Genomic DNA, 25,974 nt, shown 5'->3' on the forward strand with positions numbered 1-25,974 from the left:
GAGAGCGGGAAGGGAGCCAGTGAGAGGGAATATGAGTGAACTGTGAATTGAGAGATGTGCTTTGTGATCAGAGAGGTGGGTCGTGGCCATATATGGTCAAGGAAGGAGAGGAAGCAAGCAGGGTCAGATCTTAAAGGAGTTAGCGTCAGGCTTTTTGATTGGATGAAGGAGGAAAAGCATCCCATAATCATGGCTGGGGAGGGGTAATGGTGGGTAATTGGGAGGGCTGTGGAAAGTACAGAAGTAAAGAGTAGAGAGTGAGGAAATAAGGTGCTTTAAATCGTTGATTCTTTTTTTTGAAGAAATGAATCAAGATTAGTTTTTGCGGGATATTGTTCCGATTTATTCAAACATACTGTTGACACTGATTACTTGAGCGAAAGACACATCTGTTTTCTTACTAAATACAATACACATGCAAATGTGTCCTGCTGATTTCCATGAAATATAAGCTGTTTTTCTTGAAAATGTTATTTACCATAAGGCCTCAGAGGATAACTGGTGGACAAAACTTACTCAGAAGAAAGGAATCAAACATTTTTTCAAAAGTATGCTTGCTTCTAACCATAATTGCTTGTAACCAAGAGTTGAATTCTGTTTACCTTGCAGCTGGCTTCATGCTACTAACAAAAAAACAAAAATGCTTTTCATTCTATATTCTACTGGGGACTCAGAGTCACGTATGTTGATCCGTACCGAGACCCCAACCCATAGAAATGCTTTGAATACTTCATCAAAATAACTCCCTAATATGTTCACTAATCAGCATTCATTTTGGAGTTATGTAATAACACCCCCCCCCCCTAGCGTGCTCCTTAAGATTACATTACATTTGATGTTTGGAATATTATGATTGCCATCAGTTCATTTAGCAGATGCTTTCATCTACAGGGACGTAAAGTGATTAATCATGTTATTTTAGATACAGGTCATTAATGAGAGGGTAGGGGTTATGGCATCTTGCTCAGGGATACCTTCAGGCAGTCGGGGGAACAATAAACTAGGATACGAACACAGAACCTTTCCGATGGGAATCCAACACCCTAACCACCAAACACAGCCATGTATCAAATATGAGCCACTGGTTGCCTCAGAGACCAAAATCAGCTTTGAAAACCACTGGACCTGACTGTAGGATTCTGCCTGATCCTTTCAGCTTTTTACCACATTAAACAGACCCAGTAAGCTTCTACTGGCGTGACTCCTACAGTCCATTAGATCATAAATCTCATGTATATGGACATTCAGAAGCACATCGGCATTAGGAGAGGGCCGCGTTTGTTCCAACTCAGAAGTAACCGATGCCCTCTCACATCTTCCATTACTCACTCATTCTCTCACTCACCCATTTCCCCCCGCTTCAGAGAAAAGCAAAACCTGAGCACAAAATGTGAAGATTATGCATTTATTCTGATGGCTTTTCATCCCGAGCGCCAACTGTTGTCCATAAAGTAGTCATTTGAGGCTAAGTCCGACATCGCCAGCTGTACTTTGCAATCTGCTGCCTCTGGGTTGGTTTGACAACGCCAGGCTGGCCACTGTCAGCATCCCAGAGAGGAACAACGCATTACTCAGATGGTCCCATGACTAGCCTTTAGCTCATGGCTAAGTGACTCTTACAATCAAGCCATTCTGCCGGGGTGGCTGTTTTCTCTGTCAATTGATTGCCCTGAAAAAGGGGTCAATCTGGGTGTAAGCGGCAAGGAGTGGGAGTTTGTATTCTGCCAGCTCAGAGCTGCAGATGTCTCAGAGACAAAAACAAAAAAGACATAATATCGACTCCAGATCGCGATGACTCAGAATCCTGGCCCCCTTGAATGAGCGGCTTGTCTCCCAACTTTCATCCCCATCCGATCACTTAACAGTACTTGACTCGAGTGATTGCAAATAGTGTGCTGCTGTGGCTCGGTGATGGCCCGACTGGACTGTGATGTAACGAGTACAGCTGGACCCCTGCCAGGGGCCGAGAACTTTGGAAGTACGGAAGAAAGAGTTCTTCATAAGTAGAGGGATCTTAACAGTGACTCAGCAGTACAGTGGAGTTCTTCATAAGTAGAGGGATCTTAACAGTGACTCAACAGAACAGTAGAGTTCTTAATAAGTAGAGGGACCTTAACAGTGACTCATCAGTACATAAGAGTTCTTAATTAAACGTAGGGATCATCACAGTGACTCAGCAGAACAGTAGAGTTCTTAATTAAAAGTAGGAATCTTAAAAGTGACTCAGCAGAACAGTAGAGTTCCTCATAAGTAGACCTCACAGTGACTCATCAGTACAGTAGAGTTCTTAATTAGTAGAGGGACACTAACAGTGACTCATCAGTACGGTAGAGTTCCTAATAAGTAGAGGGACCCTAACAGTGACTCATCAGTACGATAGAGTTCCTAATAAATAATAAATTCTCCATTTATCTAAACAGTGATCTTAACAGTGTCTCATCAGTGTCTCATCAGACTTGAGTTCTTAATAAGTAGAGAGCTTTATAAATATTAACAGTGACTGACTCATCAGTAGAGCTGAGTTCTTAATAAGCATTAGGACCTTTACACTCGTCATACAGATTAGAGTTCTTCAGAAGTAGAGGGGCTTTAATAGTGAATCATCAGGAGTGGAGAGTGGAAAGGAGAGAAGGGAGACAAGCTGTGGGAGAGAGGAATGGGAGGACGCTGTGCGCTAGTAGTCCATAGTCCACAGGGAGTGAATAAAAGAGTGAAAGGGAATTGTGACAATCAAGTGTGTGAATAGCTGCGACCGGATAAAGAAATTCCGTGGGAGGAGGAGGAGGAGGAAGAGGCTGCGATGACTACACAGTATCAAGTGTAGAGTAAAATGAGGACATGGGTATGTGACACACAATAACACAGGTGTATGACAACAAGCACAACAACATAGAAAACACAAAACTTAACAGGTGAACAACCATGTGTGCACACCATTTAACGTACCAAATGCAATCACTTTGACTATATGCATAGCGCTGGAAATGTTTAGCACTGTGGACGACAGAAGGAGAGAGAGGAGGAGAGAGAGGGGAGAGAAGGGAGCTGAGAAGGAGGAGAGAAGAAAGAAAGGAAGGGGAGAGGAGAAGGAGGAGAGGTAGAGCAGAGTTGTGGAACGGAGGAAAGAGAGAAGGCAAGAGGTGGTGAGGGGAAGAGATGGAGAACAGAGGATGAGATTGGTACCGTCAGGGGTGGAGGCTGAGCCTGTTCGCTGACTCCGTCCGTCATACTGGAGGAGCGAAGTCTTTCGGACAGCTGGCCCTGTGCAGACACCAGGAATTATGGACCGCTCATCCTCTTTTTTTTTTGTTTTATCGGAAATCTACACGCTCGTTCATTTTCACGCCACGACTTCAAAGCATCGGCGTGCCTTTGTCTTTCTCGGTCCTACCTGGACAGACGCAGGTCCTGGGTCTTCTCCGTTGGTCTCGGGCTGGAAAGAGAGTCTGAGCTCCTCGGAGTACTCCTGGGGGGGGCCCGGGGACTGGGGGGGCTGGGAGGGCATGATGATGGAGGAGGAGGTGGAAGGGGGGCCGGGGAGCTCATTGGGATCCTCCTCTGAGATCAGCTCCCATAGCTAGAGGAAGGGCGATATGGAGTCAACATCAATAGAGTAGTTACCAAGAAAGTCTGCATTTCATTGCATATTGAGGTATGTGTGTGTGTGTGTGTGTGTGTGTGTGTGTGTGTGTGTGTGTGTGTGTGTGTGTGTGTGTGTGTGTGTGTGTGTGTGTGTGTGTGTGTGTGCCTGTATTTACGTTTGCCTGCATGCCTTATTGAATGAATGCCTACTTGCCTGTGTGCCTGTGTGTATACATGTATGAATGTCTGCATGCCTGAATGTGTGTCTGTATGTATGTATGTATGTATGCGTGCGTGTATGAATGTCTGCCTGCATTCCCGTATGTATTCCTGCATGTATGTATGCGTGTGTGCCTGCGTGTATACATGCGTGTGTGTGTGCCTGTGTGTGCGTGTGCGTGTGCGTGTGCGTGTGTGTGCCTGCGTGTGTCCCTCAGCCTCACGTTGTCCAGGTCCCGGCTGGGCTCCATGTGTTCGTTCTCCAGGTCCTCGCTGATGTGTCTCCGGGAGCGGAACACGCGGTGTGCCTCCTGGTGGATCTGCCGCTGCTGGCTGTCGTTCTCACTCTCCGAAATCACATCCCTGCATGGGCATACAGGCATCAATATAAAGTTAGGGGTTAGGAATACACACATCCACCCAACCAGGAGTCAGGGGTAAGGAATACACACATCCACCCAGCCAGAAGTTAGGGGTTAGGCATACACACTAGGGCCCGACCGATATTTATTTTTGAGTGCCGATGCCGATGCCGATTATTTTCAGAGAAAAATTACAATTACGATTTAATCGGCCGATTAAAAACAAAACCAAAAAAAGCATATAAAACGCAGTTTTTGATACCTTAAATATACTTTAAACACTTTTGACGAATATGTGAATTGAATGCAGAACCTTTGAGTGTTTTAGAATACATTTACAGTCAAAAATGAGTGCAATGTTAAATGTAAAATAAATAAATAACTCCCAATGTGCTGCGCTCGTGAGCAGTGACTAACACGTGCGTGCTGTGCAGTATGGTCGCACCGTTAGAGTCTACAGTATAACAAATTAACATGGCCTGGGACCTAAAGAAAAACAGGCACAACATGCTCAAACAACGCGTCTTGTGTACATTGGTGAGGTGAGCGCGCAGCTGCCTGAGCGAGCGTGCTTTCATGTTGTACGGTAAAATTCCATCTCCTCTTTTTTACTCCAGCTAAAGTTGTTAGTTAGCAAGGCGAGTAGGAGAGCAATCTGCAGGATACTAAGCGCAATAACATTTCTAAAAAAAAATAAAAAAATCGGTTGTAATTGGCGTCTTTTTGGCAGATGTTGATTATTTTCAAAAAGGCTATAATCGGCCGATTAAATCGGCAGGCCGATGAATCGGTCGTGCCCTAATACACACATCCACCCAGCCAGGAGTCAGGGGTTAGGAATACACACATCCACCCAGCCAGGAGTTAGGGGATCTTGGAACCAACGAATGCCAAGAACCTACATTTATGAATATACGGTACTTATAAAGCATATATTGATGGTATTAATTAGAGTGGTTATTAGGGTGGTAAGTTTGGGTGTTTCTCTGGGATGCTTCCCATGTCCAAAGTCTTCCACTAGGCCACTCTTGTGCCTGATGCCCCAATGCCTCAGATGTCCTAACCCTATCTGCACATTAATGACATGTTTCTGCACCATACAGATAAAATCATCTGCTCCATGACTAAACAGTCATCGTAAGTAGCAGTTCTATCCAAGGGGTGACATGTGTTTGTTCCCATTTTATTCAAAACCTGAATGTGGATAGCACTCCGAGAACCTAGCAAAAAGGTTATTGATGGTGAATGGAATATAAAAGAGGCGAGCGCGAGGGGACCTACATGTTGGTGGGGCGCTTCCACTGCGTGGAGCGGTTGTTGTGGTTGACGAAGTAGGTGCGGCCCAGGTTGTCCACCTTCTCCTCCCAGCCGGGGGGCAGGGGAGGCACCAGCTGCTGGGGCCTCTGGTTCCCCTGTTCACTGGTCTCCTCCCAGCCCTGATGGACCAAGAGCCACACATGGAACAAATATTACCAAAAAAATTGATTCAATCATCTGTAATGCAATTTGTGGTTGTAGTCTTATCAATATATTCTTGTACTTATTGTAAGACGCTATGGATAAAAGTGTCTCCTAAATGCCCTAAATGTTAATGAATATAAACTGTTCTGTTTAAATTAATGAATGGTATTGCATGTCATTTCTGCCGCTAGGGGTCACTCAATCAAAACAATAACAAAGGACGTATTTTGATGGCGTGCGAAGTAGCGTGGGAACATGAGAGTTGTTGTCGGTGTGTTGAATTTCACATATTGTTGTGTAGTGTTCAAGCGCTAGCTTTGGGGGGACAGAAAGACGGGACGCACATAGGATGTATATAATACAGATTAAACTGATTTTCCATACGTTTACATTGGTGGAAACCATCGCATTCTTTCACACCCCCAAAAAAGGTCCTGGTTCATAACCAACGAGAACTAGCACATGAGTTGTCGTTGAGTTTCAGGCCGTGTATTCAATTATACGCTTGGTTGGCCTTCATGGCATCCCTCAAACTGATCCTTGAACTCCAGTTGACTCTATTAATGAGTTCGGCCAGCGGTCTTCTCTGCTGCGAAAAGCCAACAACACTCCTTCATCCCGCACATGATCATGTTTTGATTCAGGGTGGTGTGCAGGGAGAGGAGCGGCTATTTTAAGACGGTCTGTTGCTAGTGTGTTGGTGAGAGAGAGAGGGAGTGTGTTGCTGGCAGCTCTACAATTTAATATGAAATATAAAAAGATATTATAATAAATGACCAGCCAAAGTTAAGTCTACGTTAGGGAAACAGTGGAGTAACTTGATGGCTAGCATGAGCCTCTTGACAAAGAGGTCATAGTCAGCTAGATCCGTATTGAAAGATCATATTAATAAATTAGGACTCTACTGGATTAACATTTTGGTAGTTTTCTCTGGAGGTTAGGGAGTAAAGGGCATATGAAACCATTGACATCCAACCAAATGTAGTTGGAAAAATATTTTCGAAAAATATGGATATCATTAGTACATCTGTTACTACCTCAAATTCAGCTGACCAGCTAAAGATGGTGAATAGAAGCAAAAGTTGGAGGACACAACCTTTCTTGAATAAGTCATATATATAGGGGCATGAACAAGACCAAACAACAAAAATATTTATTTTTTCAGATTCAGCACTTCTCTCACAAAAATGTGACGCCTGACCAACCTTGTGTGTTCAAACGGTGAAACTACACCAACCTAAAAATTATGAAGTTGAGGTTTAGCTCACCTCTGCTTCCTCCCTGACGTCGCCCACTTCCTCTTCCTGTCCGTCCTGGTTGGGCAGGTACGCCATCTTCAACCGCAGGTACCCCTTCACCCGGGACTTGTGACTGGACAACCAACACAGATAGCAACACACGCCAATTTATAATAACCACACTGATAAAACTATGGACCAAAACAATGGCCTATTTGGTGGGAGCTCTGTTTAAGCTCCTTGGTTCGGTCGTCAGTTAGAAGCGAAGGGGACTTTCCCCAGAACTAACCTCTTGGCAGTCGGTGCTAACTGCCACTGGTAGCCCTTGAAGGACCTTCACATTGTCGTATTGGGTGTACCAAGAAAAAATTAAAATGACCGCTCTTACACCGCAAGATCGTCACTCGCTTAACAATTTTTCACCGGCCATTTTTTTCCTTTTCGTTTCTCCATTTCTTCCCACGGTTGAGTTAATGAGTACCGTCCTTCCGAAACTCACCTTCTAGGCCGCAGGAGGAAGTCTTTAAATGTGTACGGTCGCTCCATGGCGGGGTCTTCCGTCTGTAAAACGACATGGTGTGCTTTTGTTAACGACACAATATAATACAATAGAAGAACACAATCCTAAGGGAAACAGGACGGAGTTACTGTGGAGGGATATCACAGCTCAGATCAGTCAGTGTGGACCATGTGCAATTCAGATCACCCCAGGGGCGGTGATGCAAGCCCATGGTGACTTAAGTTACATTCTGAGTAGCAGAATAGTTGTTCCAACACTTGCTGTGTTAACTCCTAACAGTAAATCATCCTTAAAAGTGAAGGATTATTTTATCGGTACTGGCTTCTTAATACAGCCAGGTTATTTCATAAGACGGCGGAAAAATACTTTAAAAAGACAACTAAAAACGCATTAGAAGCAGGCAACATCCATCAAGGCAGCGCTAGCTCAGTCATAACGGTATTAAGTTAGGCCTCTGGATCAATGGCGGTGCTTGTTCTGATGCTCTGGGAGTTTAGCCAACATTTATAATAAATAACCAAACCCAGGAAACCTCAAATTGACAGGCCCATTGAGGAATATGATAAAGAAGTCATCCCTATCCATCCAAATATACACACACACACAGAGACACACACAGAGACAGAGACAGAGACAGAGACAGAGACAGAGACAGAGAGAGCCCATGCTAGCCAGGCCACTTTTAACCAAGCCAGCGTAGCAAAACTCTGATTCTGACTGAGTCATGTCAACTTCGCCAGCCAGAGACACAAGAGGAAGTGACTCGCTGAGATGTTGTAAAGAAATAAATAGACACACACACACACACAAAAGAAGACACACGTTCCCGCTCAAGACAAAATTGATATATTACACCAGATCACAGAAATAGACCCAAAATACTCATGGGCCACTTTAAAAAAGAAAAGGCCTGAAAAGCGTTTGTCTGGTCTGCCTCGGCCAAACCCAAGTGAGTCAGCATCTGGCAGCGGACCGCGGCTCCTGTAAATCCTTAATCACGTGCGAGGAGGCGAGTGCAACGTTTAATAATTAACCCTGTAGCCCGGCGCACAGAGATTCCTGGAAGTTTTAGAACTTCTCAAAGGACATCAGAGAGGGCCTTCGCTCCCTGGAGGGTGGGGGGAAAGAGCGAGCCGTCAGTCCACGTTTCCTATGGGGGCATAACACGAGTCAGCCTTATAAAGCATTAAATTAACTTCTTGGCCGAGGCGCGCGGTGGCTTTGGTTGCGGATTCTTTCGTTGCGGGTGTTTGTTCTGCAGTGTGTGTCTCGGTGACTGGTTTATTGCTTCGCTCGAGGAGTCGTTCACGTACTTTTAGAATAAATAATTATCTTGGAGTTATACTAAATATGAGCATTGTTGTTTTTGCTATTTGGTTATTATTGTAGAATTATTATTATTATTAGCGTTATTGCTGACATTATTGTGGCAACACTACCACTAAACAAACATTGACCTAAACTTCTATAGCAGTTATTGTTGTCATCAAAAAGTTAAATAAATCAATAGCTTACCAACAATCGACCAATCAAAGCTCCTCCTATCAGGAAACCTCGACTAGCTCTCCACTCCATCCCGCTTCCTTTGTTTACAGATAATTTAGCCTTCATTCTATTTTTAAAAGACAGGACTCCCTCGGTTCCTTGATTACAGCGAATGGCGGCCTAGTGTGGCACCCTGGTCCATTCGGTTCTTCTACTCTACGATTAGCCCCAAGCAAGGCCTGACCTCTGTAGAAGTCAAGCAGGTAGGCCCACAGAGGTAGGAAAAACAGAGCATGGTGAACTCTCCATAGCGACAGCGGAGCTGCAACATTGAAAGAGAGAAGGCGAGAGAGTGAGAGAGAGAGACCCTACTCACCGCCAAGTGACTGAGGGGTACATCGACTTGTCCAAGGAAATCATCTCTTGTCTGGGGGGGGGAAAGAAACAACAAAACTAAAACATGTAGATCAACTTTTAAATACCTGCATTTAGAAGTAAATACAATTCCTTCTGGGGAATACCAAAAGCATGAGCTAAATGTTGAGCAGGATTTAGACAGGAAAATAGAGGGGAAAACCACAAAATTGAATGGGGTTTATGAAGTCCAGCAAAAGAAAAATCCAGGAACACAGTGTATATTACACATAGACAGAGAGACGGAGAGGGAGAGAGAGTGAGAGCGAGATTCATATTAAATATCCCCAGCAGTCTTAAGCCCTATCCTTGAATGCCTGTACAAATCTGGAGACAAGCATCACTTCAGCAATTCAACTGGGTTTAAGGAATACATGTACACCATGGATGTTTAACCCCAAGACTACGATTCAATGTCTTCTTTATTCCCATTTGAATTTATGGTGGCAGCTGTGCTGTTCCCGGGTACCCATCCCTATTCATTAAAAGGGCACGGATTGTACAAGTGTTCAAGCAACAGGCTTTAGACCGGGGATTCTTTATATGGAGGTCTTTGAGACAGGAATCACTTGAGACAGGACCAGAAATCAGTTCACCCAGCAGGATAAAAGGACAACACCCACCACCACCACCACCCAATACACAGAACAGGTCAGGGGCCACACAACCAGGGAGAGGAGGTGGCAACGGACAGCAAGCCCATGAAAAGGTGGTGTGTGTGTGTGTGTGTGTGTGTGTGTGTGTGTGTGTGTGTGTGTGTGTGTGTGTGTGTGTGTGTGTGTGTGTGTGTGTGACTGTGTGTGTGTGTGTGTGTGTGACTACGTGTGTGTGTGTGTGTGTGACTGCGCGTGTGTGTGTGTGTGTGACTGCGCGTGTGTGTGTGACTGCGCGTGTGTGTGTGTGACTGCGCGTGTGTGTCTGTGACTGCGCGTGTGTGTGTGTGACTGCGCGTGTGTGTGTGTGACTGCGCGTGTGTGTGTGTGTGTCTGCGTGTGTGTGTGTGTGTGTGTGTGTGTTCATGAGGCTGTGTGCGTATGTACGAATGCATGTGTATAAGTGTGTGTGTGTGTGTGTGTGTGTGTGTACTTATGTGTGATTGTGTGTGTGTACGAATGTGTTTGTACGATTGTGTGTGTATATGTGTGTGTGCGCGTGCAGTGCAATCAATACAAATTCTCCCTCATACACCTATTGATAGCAATTGCAGGAAAGTCGGCACGAATGATTTAGCCACATAGCAGTGAGCCCCTTCTTGAATGGAGACAACGATTACCTGCCCAACGTGGAACAGTCCATTCTTGGTAGAGCCCTGCGTGAGTGGGGGGGGGGGGGGGGGGGGGAACAATTCATTTAGACAACAAGAAGTTCTGTAGACAGCGGTGGAAACGGTCATCGTTTGGAGTTCTGCTGTTTGCATTGATTCATGATTAAAAACAGGACGTTCTGTTGAACTGCAATCAAGGTACAGTAAAAAAAAGCAAATAGGAAGCCAGATCATCATAAAGATACACAGCAGTCAAGAGAAAGAGGGGTGGGCCGACAGAGAGCGACGCCGTGGCTGCGTTCTGCAGGGTAGTGGTGCTGGCACAGGACTCCAACTCCCAGCTTTAGTTTGTTTACATTTCTGGAATACAATGGGTCAGCCGCCACTGACAAACAGATCAACAAGCGGTTAAAACAAGCTCCAGACATACTTGTGTAATTAGTTAAACACACATACGGGAACTAAACACCCACGAGTGCACACTTGAATGAGCACAGAAATGTACACGCGCGCACACACATCATGCACTCTGGCAAGATTGGGCTACTGATACGAAAATAAAAGCGTTATTTGGAAAAAGCCCACAGCTTGTGACTCTAATGTTCCAGGTAATTACAGCCTTTGGTCCTAAAGTCATAAAACAAGTTTGAGAAGTGCTGGTCTGGTACGTGGAGGGTATTTTTCCACAACATTCCCTCCACTGGCACTTAAAAAGACCTGTGGCCCGTGCTGACAGGGATATTTTGCCGAGTCATCACAGGGTCACACAGAGTGAGACCACAGCTCGCTCTCCCTCTCTTATCTCTCTCTCTCCTTCTCCCTCTCAGGACCAGATTACGATCAATCATTCCGTAGTCGATTAAGATAACAGACGCAGGAATGTCACAGAAAAATATGCTCACAGGGACGGAACAGGAGGATACAGAGAGCTCGCCCACAGATGTCTGGGCAAGCGGGCATTAATAGGCTAGAACACTTTTATAAACAAGTCGGCCTACGTGGGCATGTTGTGTTAGGTTGGACAAATAAGTGTCCGTCTGGCCGCCAAACAACTGCCCGACCACATCGGGAAACCAGAAATGTGTTGGGCAGCCGCAGACTTTATTAACGGAAAATGGGTGCTCGTAAACCACTCAGAGTGCACCTTTGAAAAGGGTCTCTCCAGTCAAAGTGGGGGGACCGCACAGTGTGCATAAAGCACTGTTCACACTAGAAACATTGCCTTTCAAAAAGGTCAGCAAAACATCTGAGGAGAGAGGGGCAATAACAGGAACCATCCCAAGCACCTATCTAAGTCCTTAGATGTGCGCTGCGCCTCCAGGCCTTCCCAGGTAGATTTAGTGTGCCTTGACAGTCTGCCAGAGCTCTTTGTGAATGACAATGCAGGCGGGCTGGTGGAGGGGGCGTTGTAGTGGCAGGGGCGATGGAGGTCTTAGCAGAGCTTTGACCTGGGCATGGCATGGCTGCATAACTGTCTGCAGCCAATCTGGTTGGCACAAACACAGACATACTCGAATGCATGCACGTGTGCCATGACATGCAGGGCTTTTGAAAGGTGGTTGGAGGGTTGGAGCGGGGGGGGGGGGTTGTAGGGTCTATATGAGGATTCCCTCTCTGGCATGGGACTATGGTATGCCAGGAGGGGGACTAGTGCGAAAATGAAACATAATGTGTTGCGAAATGTGTGAGCAAGACCGAAAAGGACAAGAGCAATTCACCATAGCAGGCGCATTGTTGCTGAAGGTGAAGGCGCTGTAATAGATATACAGCGGCATGACCAATGCCCCAGCACGACCGCCAAGCTGTGGAAACCAAAACCAAAAGTGCTGTCACTCTGGCATATGAACGGGACTCTTCCAAGAAACCAAAACAAGACACTCGAAGAAACCATGAATAAACCAATAGCGGATGGAAAATATTTTCTTTCTTTTCTAAATGGTGAAGCCAGGATAAAATATATGCAAGAATTATATAACTTGCACTTTTCAATTGACCATCACGACTTGCTAAGCCAGGGATAGACTTGCTTGAAGAAACTCGCTGTCAAATCCTTTTCCAAATAACCACAGTAGACGCATCAATACAGGCCGTAATGTCGTTTACTGCAGCATATGACCTGAAAATCCCTCTGGATATGAAGTACAGGCGCCTGAAGTTACTGAACAATGAAGTGTGGTTACCGATGAGTGTGGAATTTTTTTTATAAATCACTCAACAGTTTACATCGAGAAGGTGAGAAATAGTAAACTGGTCGTTTAAAAAGGCAAAGATCATCGCTACCTCGCAGGACTCGAGACCTTCAGGCAATGTTGACACTGATATCTTGTTAGACTTCTCGATTGTCCTGGCACCTCGGCTCCTAATGACTGGAGGAGCAGCTGTGAGCAAGAGGAACCCGTATCAGACCAGACTCAAGACTCAGAAGAAAAGCCTGTCGGCCTGCTTTGAAATTGAACAACACGTCTTGAGAATCAGCCCGTGGCAGAGATGAGTGTAACCTCCAGCTGACTGCATTATGAAAATAAGTGGTCACACTCACCGTTGGAATAATTCAATTAAAAGCACATCAGAAGGAGACAAGTGTGTCAAAAGGTTATGCAGTGTTTCCCTCAGTTCTCCCCCTTCTGTTCCTTTCATTAAAAGTATATTAGCTGATGTATTCAAAACTTCAAATGCCTGCGGGTGAAAGAGAACCCGGGGCGTGTGGTTTAGCCCCGGCTACGCAGAGCTCTCTGCTGCTCTTCCCAGAAGTCTACCTCCCTCTTCCCAATCAGACCCTGCATATCACCCTGGTACGGGGGCTGTATGGCTTGAAATACTCGTAAAATGCCTCCTCTACTACTATTGTTACTACTACTGCTACGACTACTACTACAAAAACAAAAACAACAACAGACTCCCATCTGAGTCATGGAAAAGCAAAGAATGATGACCCTTATTTGTCATATTTGAGTAAACCCTACTGCACTACATGAACTTGCAAAACAGGATGATTACAGTTGTTCCCAAACTAATTTGGATGGGTTTTACCTCTTATCACTACCTCACTGCAAATCCAAAGCCATGGACACAGCGCAATTACGAAGCACAAAGTTTTAGTTCTTTTGTTCCTCATACACACGGTTTACCTTTGGGTTATTTTGTGTGAAGTCAGAGTCAATGTTCACGTTCTGACCTCGACTACCATTTGGGCTGAAGCATATCCTGAAATGAGGCTGCCTCCTCGGAGTTTCTCTTCGGATTTTGAAGGTGCAACCTTTAGCTCGGTCGTCTGTTTCCACCCTCTGCCGTGTCTCCGGCTGGCCGCAGGCCTCCTCGTTAGCTTGACCCCCAGAACCCTGCTGTAGGTTTCCCACGGGCGCTCTCTGCTTTGAGGCCGTCCTCTCCAGTCTAATTCTGGGGTAACCAAACACAGGTCCGTCCCCGGGGTTGGCGAATCCCAGATGAGTGCACTCGTCCTGGGGTGAAGGGGACTGTTGTCCGGCCTGGTTCTGATCCTGGCTCTGATTCTGCTGCAGTTGAAACACGAGTCTCTGTGTTCCTCCGTTGCCCGTCCCGGGCCGGTCCGTGCCCTTCTGCTGGACGTACCACCCCAGCGGCCCCCCGGTCCCGCCGTAGGGCAGGATCCGGAGATGCTGGACCTCCGAACCGTCGGGGGAGTTCCTCTGGATACGGATCCCGCCGATGCTGATGCCGGCTTGACCCTGGGCGGACCCGCCGTGTCCGTTGGACCCCATGCTGAAGACCCTGCGACCGGGCCGATCGGGCTCCGTGGGATGACTCCCCGGTATGTCCGGGCTGGAGTACGGGGGTGGCGGTGGATATGGATAATCACTTAGCTCGCCTGGCTCCGTGTAGGCGGGAGCAGGCCCTGGAGGACTGTAGCAGGGTGGCGGGTCGTCGTACGCACATCCGTTGAACTCCATACAGCCGGGCCTGCTGCCGGAGCGCTGGAGGGAGATCTGCATGGTGGAGCTCTTGGTGGCCCGTGGCTCGGCCGAGGGGGCGAGCTGGGGGATGAACATGGACGAGCTCCGTTTCAGCGCCGATTCCGACCCCCATGTTGCAGCGCCGGTCGGGCCGGAGAAGGACAGAGGCGACGGCTCCTGTGGTGACCCGGACACTGGGGGTGTCCGCATGCAGAACCTCATGGCGTGGGTGCCGCCGCCTTCCTCCTGTTGCTGCTGCTGCTGCTGCTGCCTCCTCTCGCCGGGGTCTCCTTCGACCACCTCCAGCTCCGGAGCCGTGTTGCTGCGGCCCGAGCCGAAAAAAAGTCGCAGGCGGTGGGCCATTTTGTCCTGGGGCCGGAGAGCTCACGCTGCCTGGCTGCTTGCCGCTCCTCTGGCTTCTGTCTCGGCGTGTCGCTCACTTCTCCCACTTCTACGGCCAGCCGGCTGGATGATCCCCTTTTACTCCTCTCCTTCTCACTCTCACCCCACCTCCCTTCCCCTCTCTCTCCCTCTCTCTCTCTCCCTCTCGCTCGCTCTTCCTCTGTCCCCTCCTCTTAAGAGTCTTTCAGGAACCTTCCCTCTGACAGTAAGCTGTATGAAATGTGGACCAGCAGCACACTCGCCCCACACACATAAAAAGTTTAAGCGGAAAAGGCGCACTGAGGAAAAAAAACAACCACTTATTGGTACACACTTTAGTTTTGGGGGGAGTGGGGGAACATGGGGGGGAGTGAGGCGGAGGGAGAGGGGGAAACTAAATAGAAGGATCCCTGTAAGCCAAGCTCCATGCACTAGCGAGCAATAGCGACCGGCAGCAGAAATAGCCTCAGCCCAGTGACAGCCAGCATTCCAGGGATGATTGGTTAAGAGTGGCTGGCACTCCTGGTTTCCGAGGTGACAGTAGGCTGCTTGTCAGTCACGTGACCACCAATGGCTGCCCTGCATCCAGTTACAAACGTATGTTGCCAACTGTTTCCCCCCCCCCCCCCCCGGTCCCACTCATTTTGCCCGCTACCCATTCTTTCAGGAGACCAACGCTAAGTCGGAGACTACTTCATTACCGCCGATCGCTCTACGCATCTTAAAAAATCCATACTAAGAAAAGCGTTCGACATAAGGTTATGTGCAATTGAACCATGGAACATGAAAGACATCTCCGCCCGTGCCAACACCTCTGTCTGTAAACAGTAGACCAGGAGCCAGGGGGGGACGAGCAGCAGATGTTCTGGGTAGACCACCATACCTGGTCATTACCCCTTAAAGACACGCTTCGAGGGATATAACTGAAGTCATTGAAATGCAGGACCAGGTTAGGCAGAATGCAGCTGTGTGATACCAGCTGCTGCCAGAATTTACGCAGAAATCTTTTTATGACTTTGAAGAACATTTTAAAAGCAGAGAGTGGGTGTAGCTTTCATGAGACAGACTTCTAACTGTGTCTCACAATTCAGTCAACACAGTGCCATTCAGTCAATCAAATCAAAAAACACGCAGTGAGTGAATAAGACGAACAGTTCACTCCAGAGAGGAGTGAACTATCTGGCATACAACAGGGCTGGCCCCAGGCTCATTTCTGTGGAGGGGGGGCTGATGTGATTTGTCTTCATACAGAGATGGAACAGAGCGTAGATGATAATGTGGCCTTTGAGAGGCATGCAGTTGGAATAGTTGACGTCTTGTTCTGACTTTACTGCTGATGCAGCTTGGTGCTCAAGTGGAGTCCTGAGAGTGCATCTAGTCAACGTCTCTGTCCGCAAGTAAGCGGACAGACGCTACGATTATCTATTGCTGCCAAAGCCAGACGATAGGTCTACTTGTGGAGAATTCCCTGAATATCAAAGTGCAGTGTCGTCATTGGTCATTTTTTAAGGAGAAATGTTCTGTGTAGGAATGAAAGGTCAAAGTAAGTTCCACTGCCACTGGTACAAAGCCCAAACTAGTCTTTAACACCGTTATTAATGTAGTTATAATAGTATAATAGGTAGCCAGGGCCGCTTCATTCAAACACATAACGAACAGCCTGCATCGCCGATCCAGCCACCCAGTACAAAGACGGACCACCTGGCTCCTCAGACATCTCTCCTGTCAAATAGACCACAACATATTGCTACAGCGGCAGAGGACCACCAAAAGGAAACAGTGGAAAGCGGTGGAGGTGGGAGGCGGGGGTAAGGGGGAGGGGGTGCCTTGGCATGCAACAAAACACACATCACAACCTCCTCCTCCTCCTCCTCCTCCTCCTCCGCCTCAGACATATAAGGAGACGACCAGGCTGTGCTTTGTCGTCGACGTCTATACTGCGCGGCAGCCGAGGCCCGTTGGCAAGACGCCTCCCACCACATTGGGAGAAAGAAAAAAACAAAAGCAAAACATTTCGCGACAGCGCCTGAACACTAATCAGCCCTCTCCACACGCTGGCATCTCGATGGCGCATAAATCATCCGTCACCAAATCCCTTACGAGAAGCGGGAGGTGCAAATGTGCGAGAAAATCTGGTCGTATCGCTTTACACCGGAGGAGGGAGGCAATACAATCTCTGCGTTCTGTCTCTCCCACTATGTGTGTACTTATCTGTCTAACCCACAGTACAGCGGGAACCTGTGTGTGTGTGTATGTCTGTGTTTCTGTGTGTGTGTCTGTGTGTGCGTGTGCGCATGTGTGCATGTGCATGTGTGCATGTGTATGTCCTTGTGTGTGTGCATGTGTGTGCATCGAGTCCCAAAAACAGAATGTGTACCAGATTTGGCCAGGAACACCCTGTCTCAGACTGGCCTGTCCTGTACAGACATTCGCTGTGGCATTAAACTGGATATTCAGACCCCAGTTGGTATTAAAAAGACATTAGATGGAAAAAAAAAAAATCAAATACAATTTTGTGTTGTCACAGCTCTTAGCCATTATCCATAACCGACTCCAGGAAAAATGTTACTTTGCCTGGGGGGAACAGAGTTCGTCTGGCGAAGTGGGTAACCACATTACTGCCCCTCTCTGTTGAAACTACAAACGATTAGTCAGGGAAGGGAGGTACCATTGTTTTGTTACAACCTCAGCATCTTGCTTTGACCTTAAACGGAGTGGACATTGATTCCCATGCAGCATAAGGCCGCGTTGGACACACCTGTAGTTGGGCTGGTATACCCTATAGAGTTTATCCCGCCATGACGATCGAACGTTGGTTATCACAATTATGTTACGGTTGTGCGCACGCGTTCATCATCCAGCTCAAATTAGAAATATTGTGCAGGTTAGAAGATGCCTTTGAGATGCTTCTCAACCAGGAAGAAAAAAAAAAGTGAGGAGAAACAAAGTGTGATCTTACCAGTCTATTTTCATCAAACACCTCAAAGAGCAGTCTGTGATTCAGGGGACACACCTGCGTTCGCGAGGAAATGACAAGAGTCGTGATGTTAGAACAGTCATCCGGTGTTAATTGGAATGCCTTCAATAGTATTTCCCTTACAAAAACCTACAGACAAAAGCAAACTGATTTTGCTTCTGCTGTAGGTTAAGAGATCTGAATGATGATGCAAAATACTTTGACTAGACAATACAATAATCAATCATTTGTCCAGGGTAATCATTTCTGTGTGTTGGGTTAAAGTTCAAAACTAAAATAAGTCTGTGAACGAGTATATTATTGATTAAAAAGAAAGACTAACTAGTGCATCTGAATTATTTCAGATAAACTGAACAGAACTCACTCGAAAGTAGAACTCTTCGTTCCATTTGGGATTCAGGGTCTGGAAGGGAAGAGCAGACACAGTGGAAGGTTGGATTTATAGTTGACAACCACACACTGAGCGGGTCATCGCTGGTACACACAGAATAATTACCCAATAACCTTTGTCCTTGTTTAGGGGAAGAGAGAGAGTGAAAGAGATAGAGAGAGAAAGAAGAGAGAGGGCAAAGCGAGGGCGAGAACCACTTGAACAATTAGTTGAACCTTGCGAGTTTCTAACTTTCTACACAGTGTGAAATGAATGTGTTATAGCAGGCGTTAGTCAGACGAGTCAAACAGACTAGACATACAAATCGTTTGCTTATAAATTAAATCATGTTCCCTAAACACTAATTCACACACACACACACACACACACACACACACACACACACACACACACACACACACACACACACACACACACACACACACACACACACACACACACACACACACACACACACACACACACACACACACACAAACCTTTCTCCAGTGATGTTGAGAAGATCAATAAAAAAGGCAAGTTTATTTGAGATGTCTAGTGTACATCTTTGCAACAGCTTGGCTGGTCTACCTCATTGGCAATGGCCACTGACTCTTGCTGTAGCATCTCTGGTTAGTGTTTGCACGTACCCGCTTGTCTGCCACAACGAGGCTAACAAAATGGCAGTTGGCCGTGTGTCCCTGTGCAAAATCGCATTTTCGCTTGCACACAATTCTAAATGGGTTGTTTTGTGCCCTGGTGATGAATACCGCGGTTGTGCTTGGCAGGGCTAAAAAGCCCCATTACTTGCATGGGTCACTGGTGTCTTTAAGACTCATTTGCTGAATTAGGAAAAAATGTCACCCTTGTCACTCATTATTCGGTATCTGCTCTGCTCTGCCTCAGCATAAATGACATCACGTTGTGTGATGTTTTTTTCATGGGTTGGTGCAAATGAGTCGATTTTGAGTATACTTGTCGATCATGCTGTTGGGGTAAAATGTTGGGTTGGTTTCTTGCTTTGTTTACATTTCTGGCTAGGTTCAAATTTCCTATGTCAGCTATACTGCTGGCGTTACAGGCTTCAGAACAGACTGATCAGATAGCTGGATTGAGACAGGGATGTCTCTCGTAAATCCAATCAGGTCACTACCTCTGCACCTCACTCACTGCGCCCATTTTTACATTTTATAAGTCTTGAACCTAGGTGACATTCCCCATTAAAATTCCTATGGATATTGAAATAAGACAAACACCACATCGCCAACGAAACCCTAATTTCACAAGTGTGGCTGATTTTACACCTTAGACTTAGCCTGGCTCCGCCCGCCTAAGTACTTCCGCTCAATTTTTCATTTTTCTTCAGTACAACGTCTGGGTTTGCAGCATATTTGCGGGTTTTCTCCGTCAACATTTTGTGTGTCAATCAGCGAACAGAGGGAGTGGCTGAGAACAATGAATGACGATAAAGTCAGCTCTCGTTGACGGACATCTTCACTCACGGTGTTTGGTTTGGTTACAGCCTGCGCGCAACGTGATTCCCGGCCGGTCCCCGGCGCATGACATACTTCATGACCAAACGTTAGCGATTGGTTATGGCCGATCCAGGGTGGCATTAGGCGGATCCAATAGTTTAAACTTCAACAGACACCCGCCTTCAAGTGAGTTAACGTTAGTCAATTGATTGGGTCCAGACGCTCTGTGCAAATGAAATGAAGTACGAGAGTCTGGTAGGACCAGGCTACCCAAGACTCACATCTCAGTTGAAATAGATTTCAAGGGGGATCAATATTCCCATTGAACCCAATGCCTAGCCAAAAGATAAATGTATCAGAAAACTAGGCTACCGTGTGTTTTATGAAGCAAGAAATGTGATGGGTACAGTATTACCTAATACGGCTGATAAGGTACCGAATGGATTGTAGGTTTTATCCAGTGATAGGATGCTGACATGTGACCTGCTCCAGATATAGCGATGAACATCCCTCTTAGCGTTTCGCCCACTGGCCAGCAGAATCTCAGTTTCAACTGCCAAGAAAAGCTGCAGATGATGGCCCACTTTTAAAAAAAGACACACAGACAAAGCCCATACAGTTGAGCCTGGGTGCTTTATCTTCTGCTCTACATAACACTGCATGGTCAGCTATTTATAAACACATCGTACAAACTACGGCGCGGCCAACGCCAGCATATGTCCGTCTCCGTGGACGCTAGGGTTGCCACGCAGCGGCGAGATAAACCGCCCGCCGCCGATTGGCCGGAGCCGCCAATAAAATGAAAAAAAAAGAGAGGGCGGGAGAAAACAAGGAGGACAATAACAATGAGATAAGAGGCCTGGGCCCGCGCATGGCCGCAGCAATGTGAACTTGGGAAGGACAAACAGGTATTAGCCTACATAACACCCGCTTAGGACAGTATGTACGCTCAAATGTGTTTACCCCGTTCTCATGTGTATACATACACACAATGGTGGAGTTGATGTTTGTAATGTGGTATGATGTTTCATTGTGCGCATATTGTGTCCTAGGAAATGCCATCACGTAGAGCCGGTGTAAAGTGCTATTCGTGGATGTGAATTAGCATGTTAACAGCTCCCCCTGCTGTGAGCCTGTTTCCATGTTTTCTTCCAATGGGTCAAAAAAGAGACACGCCTCTTTTTCTGTTTTTCCCTCCTCTAGAGTGAAAGATAGTGCCCTGAACCCTGTGAGGATGAGGCGGTACAGGACACATCCAGTCTGCTTCATCGCCCATGGCACATGCACACGCACAATAGAAACACAGAGAGCTTTTCCTCCCTAGCATTGACTATCACAGCAATGAGCGCTGGCTTGATATCTGATGCAGGAAGGAATTTGGTCTGGGCAGAATAACTGACCTAATTCTACCTCTGATGAGCCATCAAAATGAAAACTCTACAGGTCCAGACTGATCCCCGTGCGGGAAGGGGAAGGAAAACAATTTTCACAGCAAGGGTACCTAACAACGGAAGGGCTGGTGGCAGTGTTTGGGAGAGGAAACACAAATGGCTAGCAGAAGAGCTGTTTTTTTGCCTTTGTACTCACCTTTTTAATTGTTTTTGTCTGAACTAAGGCGAGCTCCTGGTCCTGATCCGCAGAGTAGAGGGAGAGTTTGACATATGGATCGCTGAGGGAAACAGAGAATAAATATTTAAATATTTAAAATGAGCCTATATGTATTCAGTGTAATAGACATATATATGACTAACTATATTCTACATCATGAGAGTTGATATTAGGTTATTCCGATTTTATCACAAAGGTCTAAGAACACATAGAGGACCAATTCTGCCCAATAAAAACATAATTTACAGTTTTTTAATTTAAATCCTGAGTGACAGGGTGTACTGGATTGATATTAGCAAGAGGGAATTAGGCCCGGAACATCCGGAAGATCCAGGCCCTGCTCATCATCCTGACGATTCCCAGGTGTGAAACCTGAGTCTCTAACGGACCCCCACAACCAGGAACTGCTTACATTAGGTTATCGTGAGATAAGGCAACAACTGTCAGAGCTCCTCGGCTAAAAATAGCCACCGCTAACTGTTTTGAGGTGAGGTGAGGCAAACGGGTGGTAGTAAGCAGTGTTGGGAAGAGGCTGGGAACCTGCCGTTCAGAGTGCTGAGTAGGTAGAAATGAACCCTGCTCTTGTTTTTGCATGATCTGAGCGATCCTGGTAGGTCCTTTATGTGCGGGAACGGTATCCACTGCAACTCCGATCTCAGAAGGACAAATAGGAGGTAACTGACACGCGATTACAGCCTCCAAATCCAGGCTTTCAACAAGTGATTAAGAACATCGGGGAAAAACAAAGATGAACCAACAGGATAATACGGGTTGTTTCATAACAAATGTAGTCCAGTTGACAATCAATTTCAGCTGCTGCATTTTTTCAATCAACTTTCAACATCCTGCTGCTCTTGGAAGACATCTGTCCACGATTTCATGAGAAGAGCATTTGATATAGGTGAAGGTTTAAAAATAAATCAATGTCAGCAGCACTCATCTTTCAGCTGCTTTGTTAAATTGAATCAGAGATTTCTGACAAGAACACAGCCGCCTTTAAAGAGCACAAAGTGAATGCCCACTGGACAAGGAAAAAACTGTTGTTGTATTTCCCCCCGAAGTGATGCCAAGGAATCAAAGCCTGGCTCCATTACCCAATTCCAATCGGAATCAAAAAAGCATGCAATCGATTTAAATAATAGCTTCAGGTTAAATGGTCAGTTTGTTGCAATTCTAAAGCCGAACACTTTCTGACTGCAGTATTTGGAAGTTTTGCTTTTTAGAGTTGCCACTGTGCTAGACACAGTATTTTATCTCAGTCAGCTTGAAGGTAAGGGTAGTCTTTAAAAATGATGTTGTTTGCTCTATTATTCAACTGAAATAAACTACAATGAACTGCTGTAACAATAAATGATAATTGTTTTGAGAGATAATAGAAGAACATTTCCATGACAACTTGGAAAGAAATGTAATAAACAAAATACAAAAATCACTAAAGAAAACCTTGGGGCTCAGACTGGATCAGTACCCATAGAATTAGCGACGGTAAAAGTTATTGTATCTTACAAAGGGACAGCCTGCAGAATCAGCACACGCCATTGTAGCTGGCTACACACTGAGGGCAAATTTGATGTTTCTCCAATAAACTGCATTACATTTGCTTCCTGCTGAAGAAGAGCTGGCACGATGGCGCTAGCACTTCAGTATGCCAGCACATTTACATCGGCAGTGGGTTGCACTCACACAGTGACTCAATCTGTCACGTAGGCTGATTCCCGTAAGATTGATCGCCACCCTCGGTGCAAGACAACGAAAGGATCTCAGCAAATGTCCCATAGTGGCCCAAAGGAAAGCACCAATAGTTTTAATGACGTGGGTGCACCAAAATCACACCTTAATAAATAATACATATCTTGTTTCCCCCCTCCCCTGGAGTTAAATAACTCTGGTTTCCTTCGGTACACAAGAGCCCATCAAAGAGCTTATTTAGCAAACAGAGTATATTTGGGCGTCGGGTAGGAAGCAATTAAGAGAATGATGTTGGTAGAGCACAATCTTAGTGATAGCCTCGCCTCAGCAGTTCCGGAGCAACCCGTTTAGGCAGGAAGGACACTGGGAAATTAAAACGACATTTAGGAAAGGGATTAGGAATGATGAAAGCAGAGACGCAATTTAATACCATATTCAAAATTATGTTAATGCCCTACCTTTAATATTCAGCCTAGTGGATGTGAAGTGATCATTTTTTTAAAGCGTACCAATTTAAGTGAAGCCAATTACGATGCCTGTGAATATATTTCTACACACAAATGGCAAAACATAGAAATGGCTACAACTGTGTTATTGAAGACCCGAAAACCATGCAAAAGTCATCCCAAATTGGCAACAGAGCAAGAAGAACAAGCAGGGATTTTGTTGACTGTAATCATTTGCATAGGCTTGAGTATGGAAAGTAATTGTATAGATTTGGAAACTCATTATACATTCCTTAAATCATTAATCCTTGCCACAATGGCACTATTTTTGTGGAAAGGTGATATTTTAGCAGTACATAATACATAATCAAATAAATTCCGATAGGCAAGGGGCAAACAAAACACATTGAGTCGATATAAGCCTGCTACCTTGATATGATTTTAAGGTAACTATTGAACATTGTGACAGACAAGACAAAGATTTTTTTTGAGGTTCTCCGTACATAGTCCAACCCTTTCTGTATTTTTCAAATGTTAGGTAATCATAAACTTAGAGTTGCCTTTCCACATGAAGATAGAGTGAAAATCTGCGTTTACAAGCTCTGTATTATCATCCAAAAGAATATTTTGGCATAAAACATAACCTAGTGGTCCCTTTGATAAAAGGGACCAACAAATGTGGTATGTTTACTTAAACTCAAATTAATGCAGCGGTCCCATGTACTACGTTACTCATGATTGGCCTTGTTATTCTAGCCACACAAGGTCACAAAGGTAGGTTATCGTGAATGGAAAGACATGAGTCAGGCACACAAGGTAAATAGCTCCAAAGAAACAACGCTACACTAAAAAATAGGAATGCAGCAATATCTTTTTTTTCAGACCAAGAGTACCAGGCCAAGTATTTACATTTGGGAACTTGCTGGTCGCAAGTTCTGATGTGATTACTTATACCATTACAGATCTATCCATTGCTTTGACTAAACATAAATATATTTTCATCCACGCATTGTGCCTCTCTTTCTGACAGTAGGAAATGTAGTATACAACATGATGCTGTTGCTGGCATGAGTTGTTTGTTCCCTATATAAATGTGACGTTTATCTTGATAAGCAATGTGCCCCTCTTTCGGGCAGTAAAAAATGTGATATACAACATGATGCTGTTGCTGGCATGAGTTGTTTGTTCCCTATATAAATGTGAAGTTTATTTTGATAAGCAATGTGTGCCGATTGTATAATGGTTTGCAAGATATATAAGCCCTAAGTTATGCAAGTTCTTGTTATTTTGTTGAGGCGTTGTTTGCCTTTAAAAGAAGACACAAAGGCCTCTAAACACAGGGCACTATGGAGTATAGCGTGGATTACTTCAGAGTGGAGCCACACGATTTCCTGACTGTGTCAATACGTTTAGACGTTAAGGAAAGTGGAACAAATGAAACATCACTTCAACAAAGGAGAAGGAATCAGTGGGATTTCTGTTTACCGGAATGGGTCAGGCCAACACTCAGTTGTGCACTAAGGAAAGGAGTAACAGATAATAACATAGACCGTATGGATAATACATACCCATCACCGATTTACCCGAACATATAATCACATGTAGTAATACTGCCTGCGATACACTCTGAACGTATGCGCAGGCAGAGAAAAGGACAGCTAGGCTGTTCTCAGGGTCCTCAAGTGGGAAGCTGCCACTGTGGTAACCAAGCTTTCGAAAACAAATAATGAGTAACAGTTCCATGGGCATTAATTGTATTGCATGTCAGCATATAGAATTAATGTTTTAACTGATTTTGCTGAATGTCTGGATTGTTAAAGAAACTGGTACGACCTCCCAACAAGCTTTTACGTCCTGTGGCCGTAAGTGGAATCGGGTGGGGTTGTATCAGAGTAGTTTTACTAGTATAAGGACAAGAGCATAGTATCGGACTGATACAGAGTACTGGTATCAGTATCGTTGCATCTCTACTAAAAAATATATTAGTATGAAATGTTTACATTGTGTCTGAACTGTGTTTAACAACAAGCCGCTGGTGAAGTAAGGACAGCATTACTTACTTACCCTGTTTCAATCTTTCAAATCCAAGATAGGACTACAAAGAATTAAACTGCTAACCCTTTAAAACGGCGACATACTAAAAAGTGACAAGGTTTATTATGGCCAAAAGTATTGTTTGTTTGGTTAACAGGGATACATTGCTCACTCTCTGTGCCATAAACCCATTGTTTCAGAAAGGAACATAGGCTGGGATAGTAATTAGACTACTGCTATGTTAATACCATGTTTAAATCACAGACGTCGTATTAGCCAACATAGAATGGTCACCCTCATTAGGCACGTTTCCATCTAAAAAGGTGAAGCGAATCTTTAGAAAGTTTGCAAAAAAGAAATTTGATTTGGTGCGTTTCCATCAAGTGGTTGGAGCGGAAAACTACACACATTCCAGGGCTTGTCGTTCCTTTTGATAACATCCTCTCTTAGGTCCTGATATATAGTGGAATTGCGTTGTTTTCCATCTAAAATAGGTGTAATGTTTTTTTCTTCGATGAGA

At 45.4% G+C, this 25,974-nt stretch overlaps 1 protein-coding gene across 14 annotated transcripts in view; it reads right to left on the reverse strand.

The window, feature by feature from the left end:
• The window catches only part of nedd4l (NEDD4 like E3 ubiquitin protein ligase), a 46,470-nt gene that overhangs the window by 17,201 nt on the left and 3,295 nt on the right, over nucleotides 1–25,974 (reverse strand). For 2 of the 14 annotated variants that reach the window (XM_030342284.1, XM_030342280.1), the window contains exons 3-13: nucleotides 21,265–21,346; nucleotides 18,197–18,235; nucleotides 17,815–17,868; nucleotides 10,555–10,590; nucleotides 9,244–9,294; nucleotides 7,362–7,423; nucleotides 6,893–6,995; nucleotides 5,445–5,599; nucleotides 4,026–4,164; nucleotides 3,392–3,577; nucleotides 3,184–3,261 (exon numbers count right to left, since the gene is read on the reverse strand). In XM_030342284.1, the coding sequence (XP_030198144.1) occupies nucleotides 3,184–3,261; nucleotides 3,392–3,577; nucleotides 4,026–4,164; nucleotides 5,445–5,599; nucleotides 6,893–6,995; nucleotides 7,362–7,423; nucleotides 9,244–9,294; nucleotides 10,555–10,590; nucleotides 17,815–17,868; nucleotides 18,197–18,235; nucleotides 21,265–21,346 (985 nt within the window). Of the gene's footprint in view, nucleotides 1–3,183; nucleotides 3,262–3,391; nucleotides 3,578–4,025; nucleotides 4,165–5,444; nucleotides 5,600–6,892; nucleotides 7,005–7,361; nucleotides 7,424–9,243; nucleotides 9,295–10,554; nucleotides 10,591–13,673; nucleotides 15,465–17,814; nucleotides 17,869–18,196; nucleotides 18,236–21,264; nucleotides 21,347–25,974 lie in introns of those variants that run through there. The other 12 variants (XM_030342285.1, XM_030342283.1, XM_030342277.1 and 9 more) reach the window with 9 other exon arrangements.

This window comes from Gadus morhua, chromosome 19 (genome assembly GCF_902167405.1).
Source record: "Gadus morhua chromosome 19, gadMor3.0, whole genome shotgun sequence".
NCBI classification, from domain to species: Eukaryota; Metazoa; Chordata; class Actinopteri; order Gadiformes; family Gadidae; genus Gadus; species Gadus morhua.